We start from the raw sequence: 16,239 nt of genomic DNA, 5'->3' as shown, positions 1-16,239 counted from the left end.
TAAACTAATATTGATGCATAAGTTACTGAGGCAGACAGCAGTAGGAAACAAAAGGTGAAAAAGAAATAGATCGAACTTCTTTACACCTGAACCTGAGAAGTTACACGAGTACAGTAGCTTGTTCAATTACTCGTGTACAATCAAATTGTAAGTGAGCATATAAGATCTGCTTTCATGAATTGGAACGCAGAAAAACAGTAAAAGACAACTTTATGTACAAACAAGATCACAAGTTCGCGAAAAATTGGATGTCCCCTCAAAAGAACACGCTCCCTCTCTCTCCTATATTACAGAACGCCCCAAGGATGTTAATGAGAATTAAATAACATCTCCAACTGTACACTCTGATCTATTAACAGATTAATCACTATACATATTTTTGAAAGATGATAGAGATCATCATCCTATAAGTTGCACATTAAGTCATACATCTTCCTGTAACTCTTTCCCGTTACAAGTATCTCTCATCGAACAGATCAGCTCGCACCTCTTCGCTGCTTGTGCTTCACGATGAAACAACTTTAACGAGTGCCCAAAAATAATTACATTGCAGTCACCTGATTTTCGTTCTACCGAGAGAAGATGCCCCAATTTCAGTCTCGGTGTTCTGTATGGCCAATTACATTCACATGTTAGATGTCCTTGGATTCTTTTGAAAGTCTAAATGAAGGTACCCTGTAATATAGAAGGTTACTATCCTTTTACATATGCTTTACCTGAGATTTAGGAGAAGGGAAGACATTCCAGAATCGAAGTGTTTCGTCTCCTGCTCCAGTCACAATCGCCTGCAAAGATGTTAATAGCAGTTAAAAACATCAGAGTAGAGAGAATGAAGCTGCTGCTGCACTAGGCGACAAGTAGAAAGAAATACATAGACAAAATTAACTAGTTTTGCTCAGCTACCTGTCCATCTGGAGAGATGGCAAGATATAAGACTCTATATGTATGGCCCGTCAGAGTAGCTATCTGCATTAATTGAAAAAAGCATATGATTAAACTAGTACAAGACGATGTCTAACAAATAAATGTTTGTCCATATAATTTTTACTGCAGCGTCACATTCTGAAAACTTAGGTGAAATACCTTGGACATTGTAGGATACCTCCAGAGTATTATTTGGTTTTGTGAGTAACCATGAGTGCTGACTAGTTCATCTACGTTCTTCGACCATACAAGATTGCAGACCTGCCACAGTATTGAATGAGTTAGTATATCTGAGTAAACAACACTTGGTGGCACTTGTAATTTGTAAATCTGAAAGTCCAGAGAGACCCGGGAGGGAGGGGGTTGAGCAGGGATTGTTGGACAGTTTTCTAACCTCCCTCACATGCTTACAGATAAAAGTATCTTGCACTATCCTGTAGTGTGTACACACACATATATCCCGACTCAGTATGTGAGTGTGTGTGTGTGTCTGTTGGGGCGGGGGGTGTCTGAGAGAGAGAGAGAGAGAGAGAGAGAGAGAGAGAGAGAGAGAGAGAGAGAGAGAGAGAGAGAGAGAGAGAGAGAGAACTGGTTCAAACATAAATATTTCAATGATTTTTTTTTTCATGAGCTCCTTTAGGGTATATTCCCAAGCTATTGAGATACTTGTATTTCCCAGGGTTATAGGTCTAAAATCTGGACGATTGGGCTCTACTTCCTACTGTGCCAATTCCCGGGATTGTAGGTCTAAAAATCTGGATGATGGGGCTCCACTGCCCTCTGTGCCTTTCGAGCTAGCTCTTCCCTGATGAAGCACCTACAATGGCATAACTTGTCTAGATAGCATAAACCATGGGCACGCCTAGCCCGAATTCCCAGCCCAAGGTATACTAATGGGGGAAGTCTTACTTTTAATTCCTCATATTTTGTTATACAAATGGGGGTAAGTCTTACTTTTAATTCCTCATATTCTGTTATACAAACGGGGCAAGTCTTACTTTTAATTCCTCATGTTTTGTGGATGAAACCACTTTTGCAGTGTTATTTGCTCTTACAGCAATTCCTAGATGCTTAGAATTTGTCTGAAAAGGCTTTTTTAAAAAAATCCAAAAAACTTACACAGAATGTAGTAAGCTTGCGAATCTTTTGATTAGTTTCATTTATGTCTCGCATCACTTTCCTTGGTTCCTCTCCTACCTTGTGAAGTGAATTACTTTCAAGGACCTCCTTCACAATGAGAATGATCCAAATCTCTCTCCAGCTCCCCTTTTCTTTTACCCTCCCTTCTCTCAGTCATATTCAAAGATTTCTGCAGTTTCAGCTACGGCGGGAACTCTTCTAATTCTTTAGCTGTTTAGGAACTTCAACACAATTAATAGAATAGGTGCGTAACTTGAAAAACACTGTTGATATTGTCTCCCAGGGCTTTGAAAACCTAAGTTGCTCGGACTCGGGTTATGAGTGATACGAGTGCAACTCTAGAGGTCAGATCCTTCATAATCTAAATTTTAAGATTCGGGGGTACGGATAAGGGTGCAGGGATTCGCCTAAAAATAATTCAAATATCTAAAAATAGAGTTACAAAAATATGTTATTATAAAATATTATGTGGAAAACTTACAAGGTATTCCGATAAGGAGAAAATATTGATCAAGAGAAGAATCCGAGAATGAGATAAAAAGAAAAAGGCCTGACATAGAAATTTATATATACAAGGTATTCCATTTTCTTCAATTTCACCCTAGCTTTTGTTTTGATTTCAAAAATCATTGTATCTTTCCGAATTTCTCCGTCGATTTTGGTCAAAGTACCCAAAATTGGTTGACAAGAGCCGGTACAGATCCCACACCCATGTCAGGTCAACACAGGTGCGGCACCCAAAGTGAAAAGTCCGAGCAACTTAGTTGAAAACGCCTCAGGTTCTTGATGGTAAATGTTTATGCAATTCTGATGTTTTTCTTTAAAGTTTATACCTGCAGAGGGCCTATACTATCAATAGTACAATATTAGTGCATTTTGCCTTGTGCACAAATAAATAAAGATACGTAGTGAAGGCCATAGAGAAAGATATTTGAGATTAAGAAAGAGATGGGAAGAGGATGGGTGGTGGGGGTTAAAAAGAAGGTCAAGATGGTTTGATAACTCCAATAACAATGTTTTAAGAAATAAACTTGAGGACACTACTCTCTTACGAAAAAGGAGGACTGAATATGCAGGGTAAGGTGTAGTAAGAGCAACATCCCTAATGTTAACTATCATCCTCATACAAATATTAGAAATGACAGAGTGAGGTCCCCAGTACTGTTTCAATTTGAAAGGAAGATCCTGCTCTTGAATGGTGTAAAATGTGCTTGGAGATGGTTCAGAAGGGGATGGCCTACTGGATAAGGCGTAGTAGTAACAACAGCTCTAATCCCAACTGCAACACTTGGGGTGAGCACGCCGGCTCTAACCTTGGTGAGCAGGATTACCTTGGCAATCTGCACCGGGTGTGAACAGGTTGCCCGATGAACTAGTTGAAGTGCACAAAAGCTGACCCGATGTATGTTTGTATGCCCGCACGTGTAAGATTTAAAGGTCCACAAATTCTTAAAAAGCCAGAATTATCCTATCCATGGAATATGGTAAACTTGACGAACACAAACTTAAATGAAGCTAAACCAAACCTTTTTCTATTCTAAACGCCATGGAATGATCAGAAAGTGAGTTGAAAAGAAAGATTGTTCTTTTTTTGAGATGGTAACAATTGAAAAGCAAGATTGTTCTTCTGATCACGTAATTTAGATAACGCAAGTACTATCTTTTGAAAGAAAGAAAAAGTTGGTAAGATTTATCTAAGATAGGCAGAAATATCAAATATAAAAGAGGTCTTAAATATATGTAATAATAGGAAAATACCTGACTGCCAGTGTCTATGCAGCTGAGGTGTGTATTAGTGGTTGTATTCCAGAATCGAATGCATCGATCCGCTGTGCCACCACCAGAAGCTAGAAGCCCATGAAGATGAGGGGACCATGCAATCGCTTTCACAGCAGCCGTATGCTCGCAGTATTTTAACATAGGTTGTGTTGAATGGTTGTTCCACACTAAAAGCTGGTCATCAAGATTTAAGTGAGATACTGAAATAAGAGCCTAAAGATAGCAAAATATCATCTAGCGAGTATCATGATCAGAAGAACTTGATTCTGGAAATTAACAACATACTCTGTTATCATTTCCACCAGAAGCTAATTCACGGTTATCACAAGACCATTTGAGCCCACAAACCTGAAAAGAAGTAGTTTCTATTAAGATGCAAGAAAAAGTAAAACAGAAAATCTGCTAAAAATGAGTTTATAAAATGAGAAGCAAGAAGGAAGCCTAACCTCTGACCTGTGACCACTTAGCTTACTGACGTAATCTTCTTGAGCTCGTATATCACGCTGAAGAATACTCTTGTCCCGGCTTCCTGAAGACAATAGGGATGAGCTCCAAGCTAGCGCACCGACTCTTAGTCGATGTCCCTCCATTGTTCTTATCCTCTTACTGCAAGAGGCATCCCATAACTACGCCACATGAGATTCAAACACCCGTTAACCATGTAAACAAAGAAGGTACTGCAAAACAATCCTATGTTTTTCATCCAATAGATTAGATTAGACCTAGAAATAAAATTTTCATGCACTTAAAAGAGAAATTTAAGTTTCATGCAATAAATTGCGCATGAATAAAGGAGAACAAAGATCTAAGTTATTACAGCAAGCGAGCCAATGTTAGCTTTAGGATGCCCGAATTCAGAGGACAAAGGTGAAAAGTAAACATTGTGTGCTTTCTGCTTTAAGCCTCATGCTATTTCTTGCTTCAGAAAAATAGGGAAAAACAACTGCGTAACCAGCCCAAGCTTTCAAATAAGTGTTCCCATGGAATTTACGTTGAATAGTAAAGTTCCTTTGTAACTTAACTTTGTTCATTATAAACACAATATGACAACTTCATGAAGCTTATATTGAAATCTTTTTCCTTTATATGCAAATTCCAAATACTGCAGAGACAACAGCCGCAGCAAGTTTTTCAAGTTTTATGCTACTTAATTTCATAGAACAAAATTGGCTTACAGAATAAACATATGTAGAGAACATCGAGATAAATATGCAGCTTAGTGTGATTAAAGCACTTTATATATATACAAATACCACCAGTGCTAGGACATGCAGTTTCCTTTCGAGAAAGCCTATGTTTCTGACTCAAGGATTATTATACTCTGGATCTAATAAGCAGAAAAAAATTTAAAATTTAGAATCTGTGATTGGCTCCTGTTAACAGTTTTCTTTCATATAAAAATATTAAGTAAGATAACCAATTTAGCATTCCAGACCTGAATTTTGCCATTACTTGTTCCAACAGCAAGATGTGTACCCCGCTGTGCCCACCCAACTGAACTGACATTATCATCATTTCCCAAGTCGCACAACTTCACTACCTGCATATTGCAATCGACAGAATTAAGTTATGTTTATCAGCCAGATAGATGCATTGATCGAGCAAGAGTACGTTAACATCTCCATGAAAGGAAAGAAAATGAAGCCAAACGACTCACCTTGCTACTAGATGCATGCCACAGATATACACAGCTCCCCAGTCCCACAGCTAATACATTATGCGAAGACCAGTCCACAAGGTTTAGATAAAAATCATCTTGCAACGCAGGCGCATCTAATACCTAGCAACAACCATACAACCACACCTACATAAGCGTTCTCATCTGGTAATAACATATTCACCACGCAGCAAAAAAATAACAACGTTATAGTCAAGAACCAAAAAAAAAAAAAAAAAAAAAGAGGAATAGGGTGGTGATTTGGGAAGCTGCTAAGGGAACTAACATATAATAAGTGTCATTCCTACTCTACAAGTCACAAGTTGAGGTGCCAAGTAAACTTGCCCACCAGCGCAATGAGCTCACACTAAGTGTTCTAGCTGAAAATCGAACTTAAGATCTCTAGATTGTTACTCCTTTACCTCAACCACTTTGCTATTCCTCGGAACGAAAATCCTTAATAGTACTCCCTCCGTTCAATTACAGTAAACCTATTTAATTGGGCAGATATTTTAAAAAAGAAAGAAAAGACTTTTTGACACTTGTGGTCTTAAACATGCCACATTTTCTTGGCTATAAGACTATTGAAACTTGTCATTCTTAAACATGCTATAACATTTGTGTGGTTACAAAAGCTTTTCGTTAAGGATAAATAGGAAGTTTAAGTTAAATTATTTCCAAATAGAAAATAGGGTCACGTAAAATGGTACAGAGCTAGCAGATAGACTCAAGAAGTGTTACCTTATAAGGTGATCTTGGAACTTTGCGGGGGGCCTTAACAGGGCTAGGACCACTAACACCAGGTAGCAGCTGATCATCAAGCCCAAAAGGAGACAAAGTATGCAAAGATTGACGGGTCTCACTTTTATACCGAAAAATATTGCGATTGGGTCTAATACTCTGCAAATTCCTCCCATTTAAACCAATATTTTTCTCCGGTGTTACAGGAGGCAATACAGGTCCAGAATCAGGCCCGAACAACGCATTACGCAAAAGAGAAGTATATGCTTTGCTAGAATCATCTGTAGAGTTAGAATTCGGGGACGAAAGTGGCAAGTCAAAAAGAGCAAAATTAGAAGAAGATCTGCTGGGAATAAAACGGTCGCTGTAAATAGTACGAGAAGGGGAAGGATGATACGAGTTGAAACCCGGGATTAGATGATTATTATTAGGAGTTTTGGGATTAAGATTTGGATTAGGAGGTGATTGATTAGAGTGTATGGAACCTGAGCTGGGGTTTTCCATAGAGGAGATTTCTGAAACAAACCCTAGGAGGAAGAAGAAGAGGGGAATTGCAGGTGGAGAATAATATTTCTCACGGGAATAAAATTTGTTGGTTTTTCGTTAAATTTTCCCGGGAGAAATAGTAACAGTACTTGAGTTTTGCGGGAAATTTATATATGTGGGGTCCATTTTATTAAACTAGGAAGCACCGTTCTATATATACTTTCTTTCCTAATTGGATTGGGAACCAATTCGTACAACGTAGGAAAACGTGTGATTTCCTTTTAACTAGGAAAGTTACTTACAACTCCTATTTTTACCTAAACAGAACGTAATATTTTTTTTTAGCAAATATATAGGCTGCCGAGTGGCTAATATATATATAACAAACGGAAACAAAGATACAATATTTACAAATTGTCCTACCAAATTTCAAATATGCTAAACTAGGGCTAAAGGTAATAAAATATGAAATGCTAAGTATTACAAATAGTGCCATAGCCAACTCCCCACATAGGTAGGTATGCGTATCCGCCAGCAAGTGCAAAACCTTAATATAGCACCCAGGCGTCAAGTTTTGCGTTCCAAAGGACAAGACAAATGTAAATCTCCAAGCAACACCACCAATTGGGAGTGACCAAGTATCCATATAGATTTCCAAAACCATGAACAATGTAGGTATCCCTGCATATGATGACTGTAGTCCAAGCCGAAAGCAACCTATACAGAATGAGATTAACCAAAGAAAGAAAGTGATAGGTGTTATCTCCTACAAAATAGAGCACATGCTTGCACTGCCATGACACCTCCAGATTGGACATGTATACATGTCAGTACCACTGAATAATGCCATGACATTACAAAGCCTACCAATATGAGATCTTACACCTTTCAGTAACAATAAATACCAACTTTGATCCTTCATGAAACCTTGCAGAATTGGTGTGTTGTAACCAATATACATACTGCTCCAGTAGCTACCTGTGTGATGCAGTAGTACCTGCCAGCCGTAGGCTATACATATCGACCAAGACAACATTTCAAAATAGCTATGTACATTGCCATTACATCTCTAGATTGGGCATGAAGTCATACCAATACCACTGGCTAATGTCTTAGCATTGCACATATACACATAAATCAACACTACTCATGTTGATAACATTGGATCCCAACTTTTGAATTTAGCCAACCATTGTTCTAGTATATATATACACACATTAACCTCAATGCAAAGGATATACCGAGACACATAATCAGACATTATATTCTCCAGGAACCTTATAGAGTGAACTATCCACTGCCTTCTTGTATATGAACCTTCATACACCATTAGAGCACCTCCAGAATGAGCATGATAACATGCTAATACCACTAGAAAATACTCTAACAGTGTATAGACTCTAAACTTAACAAAGCGACAAGCAGGCAACTGGAATAACAAACCTTGAATCATCATCAATCTGGAGCTCTTATTTTGACAATCCTAACCCTAAGATTAGGAGTTTGTGATTTGTCAAGATTGATCAGTCTCTTCCCTGCACTAGGCAGTTCAGAAAAGAATTGAAATTGAATTGTACTGCAAAAAAAAATAAATAATGTTAGCTATAAAATCTGCAACTGAGTTGCTTTCTCCGAACACATGTTGAAAGATCACATTAAAGTGATCCCTCATCTCTTTAATCTCCTGCACATATGGTACTGTAGACCAAGGTGGATCCCATTCCCCTTCAACAACCTTCTTTAGCACCAAATAGTCAGTCTCCAATATGAGTGGATGAAGATCATGCTCCACACAGTACTCCAAACCTTGCAGGATTGCTTTTGCCTCAGCTACAATATTTGTGGTCACTCCTAAGTCCACTGCCCTTGTATACACTAGATCTCCAACATCATTTTTCTCACAAAAGCCAAGTGAACTAGGCCCAGGATTTTCTTTTGAAGCTCCATCAGTGTTACACTTGTACCATCCTTGATATGGGAGTTGTCAAGTAACTCTCCTAGTGATCAATATTGGTTTATAAGTTTCAAAGAATTGGATCATATCTGGCCACAAACAAAGGTATATGAGATAACCATGGATATCTAACCCTTGCCAAGTAATGCAATGTCTTGTTGACTTCATGAATGACTCTATTAGTAGAGACAGTTCCCCCATTCTTGCCCGTGTTCCTCTTTTTCCATAACTCCCATGTAATGATGGCTGGAGCTGCCTGAAATAATGGTTTTAACTTTGGGCAACATTTTGCATTCCACCAATTCCTTATCACTTACTTCACTTGCACTAACGATACATTAATCCCTGCAGCTCCCATAAGCAGTTTCCATACCTTTGATGCAGTAGGACTAGTTAAGAATATGTGATCTATTATTTTCTCCTGAGGATGTTGACAACACCAACATCTGGACATGACTATATACCCTTTCCTTCTCCATAAATCATCAATAGCCAATTTGTGCCTCCATAACCTCCACAAGAAGAAAGATATCTTGAAAGGTAAACCTTTAGTCCATATTTGTTTGAATTCCTGATTATGATTAGCTTTATGCCTCAGAATTTGCCAAGCAGAGAACTTACCTAATGGAGTTGGCATCCAACATGGTCTGTCCCAGTATTTCCCACTACCATCATAGTGGACATTATGTTTGATATGGTCAGCAATGTCTTCAGGAAAAGTTTGATCAATCAGTTGCTCATTCCATACTCCTAAATGTCTCAGTTCTAACACCTCATGTAATTCTTCATCTATTGGAAAATCAGGAGGCAGTTCATGATAGAGTGCACCTAGTCCTGTCCAGTTTTCATGCCAAATACTAGTTGTTCCACTCTTCATCTCTCACATGATCTCATGTTCTACTTCTTCCCTAGAATTCAACATCTGCCTCAACACATGAGAGCCCCCTCTAAATTGCACAACAGTAGGAAACTCCTTTTTATAATATTTGTTCCATATAAAGTTGGACCACAATGATTTGGTAGTCCTAATGCTCCACCAAAGCTTAACAAATAGAGCTTTTGATACATCATGTAAAGGTCTAAAACCTAAGCCCCATTCTTCTTTAGGAAGGCATAGGTTCTGCCAAGATGACCAATGCCTACTCCTACCTTCTTCCTTGGTGCTCCAAAAAAATCTTGCAAATATTTTATGCAAGTGCTCCAGTATTTTATCAAGAGGATCAAGAACTGACAGAAGATGCATTGCCATGCTTTGAAGAACACTAGTTATGAGAGTTGCCTTTCCTCCAAATGATAGCAGTTTACCTTTTCAAGCATGTAGCTTAGCTTTCACATTTTTTATAGGATCATCATAATACTCCTTCCTTCTTCTAGTGTAAAATATAGGGCACCCTAAGTATGTGAACGGAAAATGCCCTCTTGTAAAACCTGTTGTATCCCCAACTGCTTGAAATAATGCATGTGCAACATTGGCATGCATGTAATAAGAACTCTTGGATTTGTTGATCAACTGTCCTGAAACCTGCTTATAACCTCCTAACACTGCCATGATCTTACTCAATGAGGTAGGATGGGTTGAGGCAAAGATTATTGTATCATCAGCATAGGCCAAATGGTTCAAAGGATCGGACTATTTAGCCATGCCAAATCCAACAAAGGACTTGTCTTCAAACAATTTGTTCAAAGACCTAGATAGCACTTCAGCTGATAGAATGAATAAGGCAGGAGACAGTAGATCTCCTTGCTTCACTCCTCTTGTAAACTTGAAAAAACCCGAGGATTGTCCATTAACCAAAATCGAATACCAATTATTAGAGAGTAGGTTCCAAACCATAGTGATAAAGTGTTTTGCAAACCCCATTCTTCTTAGCACATGCATCAAATACTTCCAGGACACCCTATCATATGCCTTTGCCATATCAAGCTTGATCACCATATTAGCAGGTTTGCCTCTCATTCTTATGTCAGTGACAATTTCCTATGTAAGTAGGATGTTTTCAAAGATACTCCTCCCTTTCACAAAGCAAGATTGGTTAGGAGAGATGTAACTAGGCAGAAACTTTTCCAATCTGTCATGAAGAACTCTAGAAAACACCTTGTTAATAAAATTACTCAAACTTATAGGTCTTAAGTCTGAGAATGTCTGAACTCTTGGCTTCTTTGGCAGTAGCACCAAATTAGTGTGAGTAATAGATTTTGGCAAAGTTGCACCTTCATAGAAATGTAGAACCATGTTGTGGATATCATAGCAGATCACCTCCCAACATGATTGATAAAATAGACCAGTAAATCCATCAGGACCACTGGCACTATCTCCACTTAGCTCAAAAACTGCAGCCTTGGCCTCTTCTAATGTTGGAAACCTACATAGCTCCAAATTCTGCTCGATGGAAATAATAGCTCGGACATTGTCCAACATAAGAAAATCAGTAGGATCTCCCTCTTTTGTGAATTGTCTTTGATAGAATTCAACTGAAGCATTATCCATCTACTCTTGATCTTCTAGCCATGCCCCATCTCCATTCTGAATTTTTTTCAATTGTAACTTCTTCCTCTTGCCATTGGCATGGTTTTGAAAGAAACTAGTGTTCCTATCACCCTCAGCAAACCATGTCATTCTAGCTTTTTGCTTCCAGTATTATTCCTCTATACTCAGGTATTTCTTCAATTCTAGTTTAGCTTTCAGAAGGACAATCCTATTCTCAATTGTAGGCTCCTCCTCAAATAACATCTCCTTCACCCTAACAATATCCTCCAGTATTGCTAACTATTTGAAGATATCACCAAAAGTATCCCTACTCCATTTAGATAGTGCTATCTTCACCTTCTTGAGTTTGTGCTTAAACATTAGAAAAGGATCTCCAATAAAATCAACATTCCAATTCTGTCTCACCACATCCATAAATGTAGCATGTTTTGTCCAAAAGTTTAAGAATTTGAATAGCTTGACCAAGTTTGTAACCTGCTCACCATATGTCATGAGTAATGGTGCATGATCTGATCTAGTTCTGATTAAGTGTCCCACTTCAATTGTTGGCATCATGTTCTGAAATGGAAAATTCACAAAGATCCTGTCCAGTCTTTTGAATATACACTCAGCATTAGGCCTCCCATTCCACCATGTAAATGGACTGCCTTTGCAGCCTTGATCAAATAAACCACAAGAGTTTACACAAAATGCAAAATCCTCATATTCCGGGAGATGCACTGGCAATCCACCTATATTTTCATCTTCATGTAATACCACATTAAAGTCCCCTCCTACTAGCCAAGGTAGCTCCATATCACTTGCAATGTAGTATAAGTTATCCCATAATTCCAGCCTCTCTAATGAAGAGCACTTTGCATACACAAATGTCATCATAATATGTTGCCCTAACTCATGATGAAGCACCTTTACAGTTACCTGTTGTGTAGTTTCCATCACTAACTCCCATTCTACCACAGTATAAAAAAAAATCATATCTTCCCATTCAAATTTGAAAAAAGCAGTCTCCATATTCAATCTTCTCTTATACCTTTGTATATGATCTGCCTTCTGGAATGGTTCCATTAGTGCAATGACAAAGAAATTATGCTCCTTTTGCATGTTGATCACCCTAGGAAAGGCCTACTGTGTATTCACAGACCTAATGTTCCAAATCAACCTCTTGATCATCATTTAGTTTGTGAGGCTGCCCTCCTGGGCATGATTCTTACAGGTTGAAGAGGTTCCTTATTTTGAGTCTGCTTCTTTGTCTTCTCACCTCCCTTTGCACTAGTTCTAGGTGATAAATCAGCCTCCCTTGCCACTTATCTAAAATTGCCAGCAGTTGATTCATCATCCCCTTCCTCCAAATGTGACTGTATTATGTAGTGTATGCAATGGTGACTTCAAATGTACATTGAGATACAGCTGCATAATCTGATCAGTGGCTGAAGCACAAGCCATTGGCACTGGCTCTAGTGCTTCAGGGTTCTATGTAATAATAGCCTGCTCCTCATCGACCGTAGCATTCTGCTCCAGATCTCATACTGCCTCCTGCATCATTCTGAACTTTAGTTTATAAACATTGCCCAGATTAGGGTTCACTGTAGCAGATTTCCCAGAATTTACTGTTCCATTAAGATCAAAGGTCTTGCCATCAACTATTTTTTGGTTTGCCCTCACTGTATCCTCTAAGACATTAACATTGCCAAACTTTTCCTTTCCCAAGTTCTCCACCAGATCAACCCTAGAATTCTCCAAAACCTGAACAGTTTTTCTAGGGTTTACTGTTCCACTGAGATCCTTCCTCCCTGTAGAAGTTATGATTGATCCTTCAGTGTTTATAAGATCTTCTTGTGTTCCTATATCAGCTCCAGTTAGTTGCGTAGGTTGCTGCTCACTTTTCTCCTCAGAATCCTCAACCCTAATTTCCTGGGGATTAGGGTTTATTGTAGACAAGATGTCTACATTAGCTGCCTGCTTCTGCTATGTATTTCCCCCTTGATCATCGACTTCTATACTTATATTGACCTCTGAATTATCTTCTAATTCTTGCACTTCATCACTCCATAATGATCTATCACCTCTAGTTGCCCCAGTTGACTTAGGTGATTCAAGAAATATTTGTGAAGGCACTTCATGGCAGGAATGATTTAATGAGACATTGAGCACCTCCTTAGGAGTACCAAACCTTCTTTGTACCCAGTCAACTGTACTCTCCTTTATAGCTGCATTCTAAATCCCATTACCAGTAGGATTAAGGCTTTTTGTACCTACTGGATTTTCCATACCATGCTCCTCAACCCTAATCCTTGTATTACTAGGATTAGAAGTTCCTTCCTTAGCCGCTGAGGTATTCCCAGTATCATTAGGAGTGGCACTGGGATTTTCCTTATTTTTCACCTGCTCTTTCTCCTGAACCTTCCTACCTTCATCTCCTTTTTGTTTCTTCTGTTGAGCATTGTTATTATTATCTCACTTACCATCAGTAATCCTCAATGTTGGTGGATTACTTTCCTCAACTTCCAGTGCATAAAATTTATTTTAGTTGATACTGCCTCAGCCTTATTCTTCCCCTTGACATTGCCATTCTCCTTCTCCTTTGTATTGTCAATAATATGACCTGTATTATCATGTTGGTACTTGTTTCTCCTTGCTTACATCCATTCCTGCCTAACATGATTTGGAATTGGTTTAGCCAAGACTTTACCACTTGAAAGCACCTTGGTTGAAGCAGCTGTTGTGCCAACAATCTCCTTTTCTTTCCCTTTGTCATTGCTTTGCTCCTCAAACTGCCTCAACTTCGGATTAATCATCCAACATTCAGCTTCTTTGTGATCTTGTTTCTTGTATGTTTTACAATATTTAGGCATGTAATCATACCTAATCTTGCACCTTCACCTTGGCACAACTTGGTCGAGTACCATTATGAGTAGCCAAATCCATATGTAATGGCCTGCCTACTGCCCTTGCCAATGAGAACACAAACTCCTTACCAAAGAAGTTTGGATGTAAATCTTAAAATGAAATCCAGGCTATAGCTACAGGTGTCTCCTCATCAAGTTTCCACCATGGATTCCATTTGGTACATCTCATCTGCCACATATTACCTTGAATCTTCAAGTAAAAATCTGGCTTTGATAACAAATGTATATAATCCTCCATCAATGAAAGCTTAATTAATACATGGCTGTCCTTAATTAAACCAACTGGACACTGTCCTTTTAATTCGTATTGTATAGGGACAACTTTACGTAGTTCTTGAATAACAGGCTTACCATATGAGAATTTACCCAGTACTGCAAAATGCAATCCTCGTTGAGCAATAAATTGACGAACCTCTTGTTTATTCCATCTCACAACTGCTTCCCCATGAAGATACTCGATCGGTTTTAGGGTTACGATGGGCTGCGACTGCATGAGGACAGTTAATGTCGCTTATTGTAATAATTCCGCATAGTTCTGGATTGGATTAGGGTTGGTAGTTGTTGTTTGGGGATGTGGGGATGGAAGGGATGACTGACCAATCTCAGGAGGAGACTGGATAGTGGCCGGAGAAGCCATTAAAAGCTCGCGAGAGCTTCGTGTGTGAGTCGTCGCAATCGCTTGATCGCCAGAGCTCTTGTCGCAGTATGGGTTTAGGTTTTTTTAAACAGAACGTAATTCAAACCAATAAATCTTAGTAATTTTTATCAAAAAAAAAAGAATCTTATTAGCGTCATGTCTATGCAAACATTAACAATCACTACATATCATAACTAAAGGTGTAGATTTCTATTCAACTGCTAGCCTCCACAGTGAAGGTTATAATTGGCCTTAGCCAGGCTAGTTTCCTATCCAATAGAAGGGCATCTGATAATGCCATCATTGTCCAAGAATACATCACTCATTTTGGGAAAATGAAAGGGAACCAGGCTCATATGATTCTCAAAATTGACTTAGAGAAAGATTTTGACAGGCTGGAGTGGTCCTACATTAGGGACACACTACATGCCTTCAACTTCCCTCCTGGGCTAACTAAGTTAATAATATCCTACATTAGCTCATCAAACATCTCCATTCTAGTGAATGAGGGCAAACCAGATACCTTCAAGCCCTCTAGGGGAATCAGACAAGGGGACCCAATCTCCCCTTACCTGTTCATTCTGTGTATGGAGAGGCTCTCTAGGTCAATTGATAAAGCTGTCCAGGACAAACAATGGCTCCCTATCAGTAGGTCTGGCACAAAAAGTTCTCATCTCTTCTTTGCTGATGACCGAACCCTCTTTTGCAAAAGCAAACATTAGGAACTGCACCATAATCTACTTTATCCTGCAGGTATTCAATGAGGATTCTGGCCAAAAAATCAATCTCACCAAGTCCAGGGTTCTTTTCTCCTCTAACACAAGGCAAGACACAATTGAATGCCTCACAAATGCCCCGACAATCCAAGCTATAACATCCTTTAGGAAATACCTAGGATTCCCTATTTTCCATAAGAGACCCACTAGTACTAACTTCCAATTCATAATAGATAATATGCAATCCAAACTGGCTGGCTGGAAAACAATTATCTAAATATGACTGGAAGGATCATCCTTGCCAAGTCCTCTCTCAGTAGTATCCCAAGCCATATTATGCAATACATCAAATTGCCCACTAAGACTACCAAACAAATTCATAGAATCTAGAGGAATTTTATCTAGGGCACAACTCCAAACAAGAAAAAAATGCACATGGTTAGCTGGGACAAAGTCACCAGGTAGAAGTCCTATGGAGGGTTGGGTTTAAATAAAGTTGGGCTTAAAAATAAAGCATCAGATGTTGGGCTGGCTTGGAGGATCTACCATAACATCTCCAGCTTATGGGCTAGAGTCCTGATCTCTAAGCACTGTAACTGGAACCATACCCCCAAGAAGCCAAAATTCCCAATCTGGCAATGTATCCTCAAGGGCCGGGATACATGCAATAAGGCTAGTAGATGGGTCGTCCACAAAAGAAATAGGGTGAGCTTCATGAAGGATGTATGAATCCCAAACCAACCAGCAATTAGGGACATGATTGAGGGCCCTCTAACCCCTAATGACATGGCTGCCAAAGTGGATACTGTCT

At 38.9% G+C, this 16,239-nt stretch overlaps 2 protein-coding genes across 2 annotated transcripts; both read right to left on the bottom strand.

Annotated features, from left to right (window-relative positions):
* Window positions 1-55: 55 nt before the first annotated feature.
* LOC104117185 (B-type cell cycle switch protein ccs52A-like) lies at window positions 56-6,916 on the bottom strand. The gene is made up of 10 exons (XM_009628196.4): window positions 6,242-6,916; window positions 5,501-5,623; window positions 5,279-5,383; window positions 4,290-4,469; window positions 4,129-4,191; window positions 3,823-4,017; window positions 1,084-1,185; window positions 904-966; window positions 717-785; window positions 56-607 (listed from the first exon to the last, which is right to left on the bottom strand). Exons 1-10 carry the CDS (start codon window positions 6,743-6,745, stop codon window positions 554-556), a joined length of 1,458 nt encoding a protein of 485 aa, XP_009626491.1. The 5' UTR covers window positions 6,746-6,916; the 3' UTR covers window positions 56-553.
* Window positions 6,917-11,448: 4,532 nt separating this feature from the next.
* LOC138903215 (uncharacterized) lies at window positions 11,449-12,270 on the bottom strand. Its single transcript, XM_070191147.1, has one exon. The coding sequence runs from the start codon at window positions 12,268-12,270 to the stop codon at window positions 11,449-11,451; it is 822 nt and encodes a 273-aa protein (XP_070047248.1).
* Window positions 12,271-16,239: the final 3,969 nt, after the last annotated feature.

Source organism: Nicotiana tomentosiformis, chromosome 12, assembly GCF_000390325.3.
Source record: "Nicotiana tomentosiformis chromosome 12, ASM39032v3, whole genome shotgun sequence".
NCBI lineage: Eukaryota > Viridiplantae > Streptophyta > Magnoliopsida > Solanales > Solanaceae > Nicotiana > Nicotiana tomentosiformis.
The sequence above is the reverse complement of the archived record's forward strand: the minus strand, read 5'-3'. Positions and strand labels throughout refer to the sequence as shown.

Coding starts and splice junctions, on each gene's coding strand:
- LOC138903215 (XM_070191147.1), bottom strand. CDS start 12,270: ATGCAAAAGGAGCATAATTTCTTTGTCATTGCACTAATGGAACCATTC.
- LOC104117185 (XM_009628196.4), bottom strand. CDS start 6,745: ATGGAAAACCCCAGCTCAGGTTCCATACACTCTAATCAATCACCTCCT. Junction 4,192..4,289: donor TAAGTGGTCACAGGTCAGAG/GTTAGGCTTCCT, acceptor ACTTCTTTTCAG/GTTTGTGGGCTCAAATGGTC. Junction 4,018..4,128: donor CTGGTGGAAATGATAACAGA/GTATGTTGTTAA, acceptor CTTGATGACCAG/CTTTTAGTGTGGAACAACCA.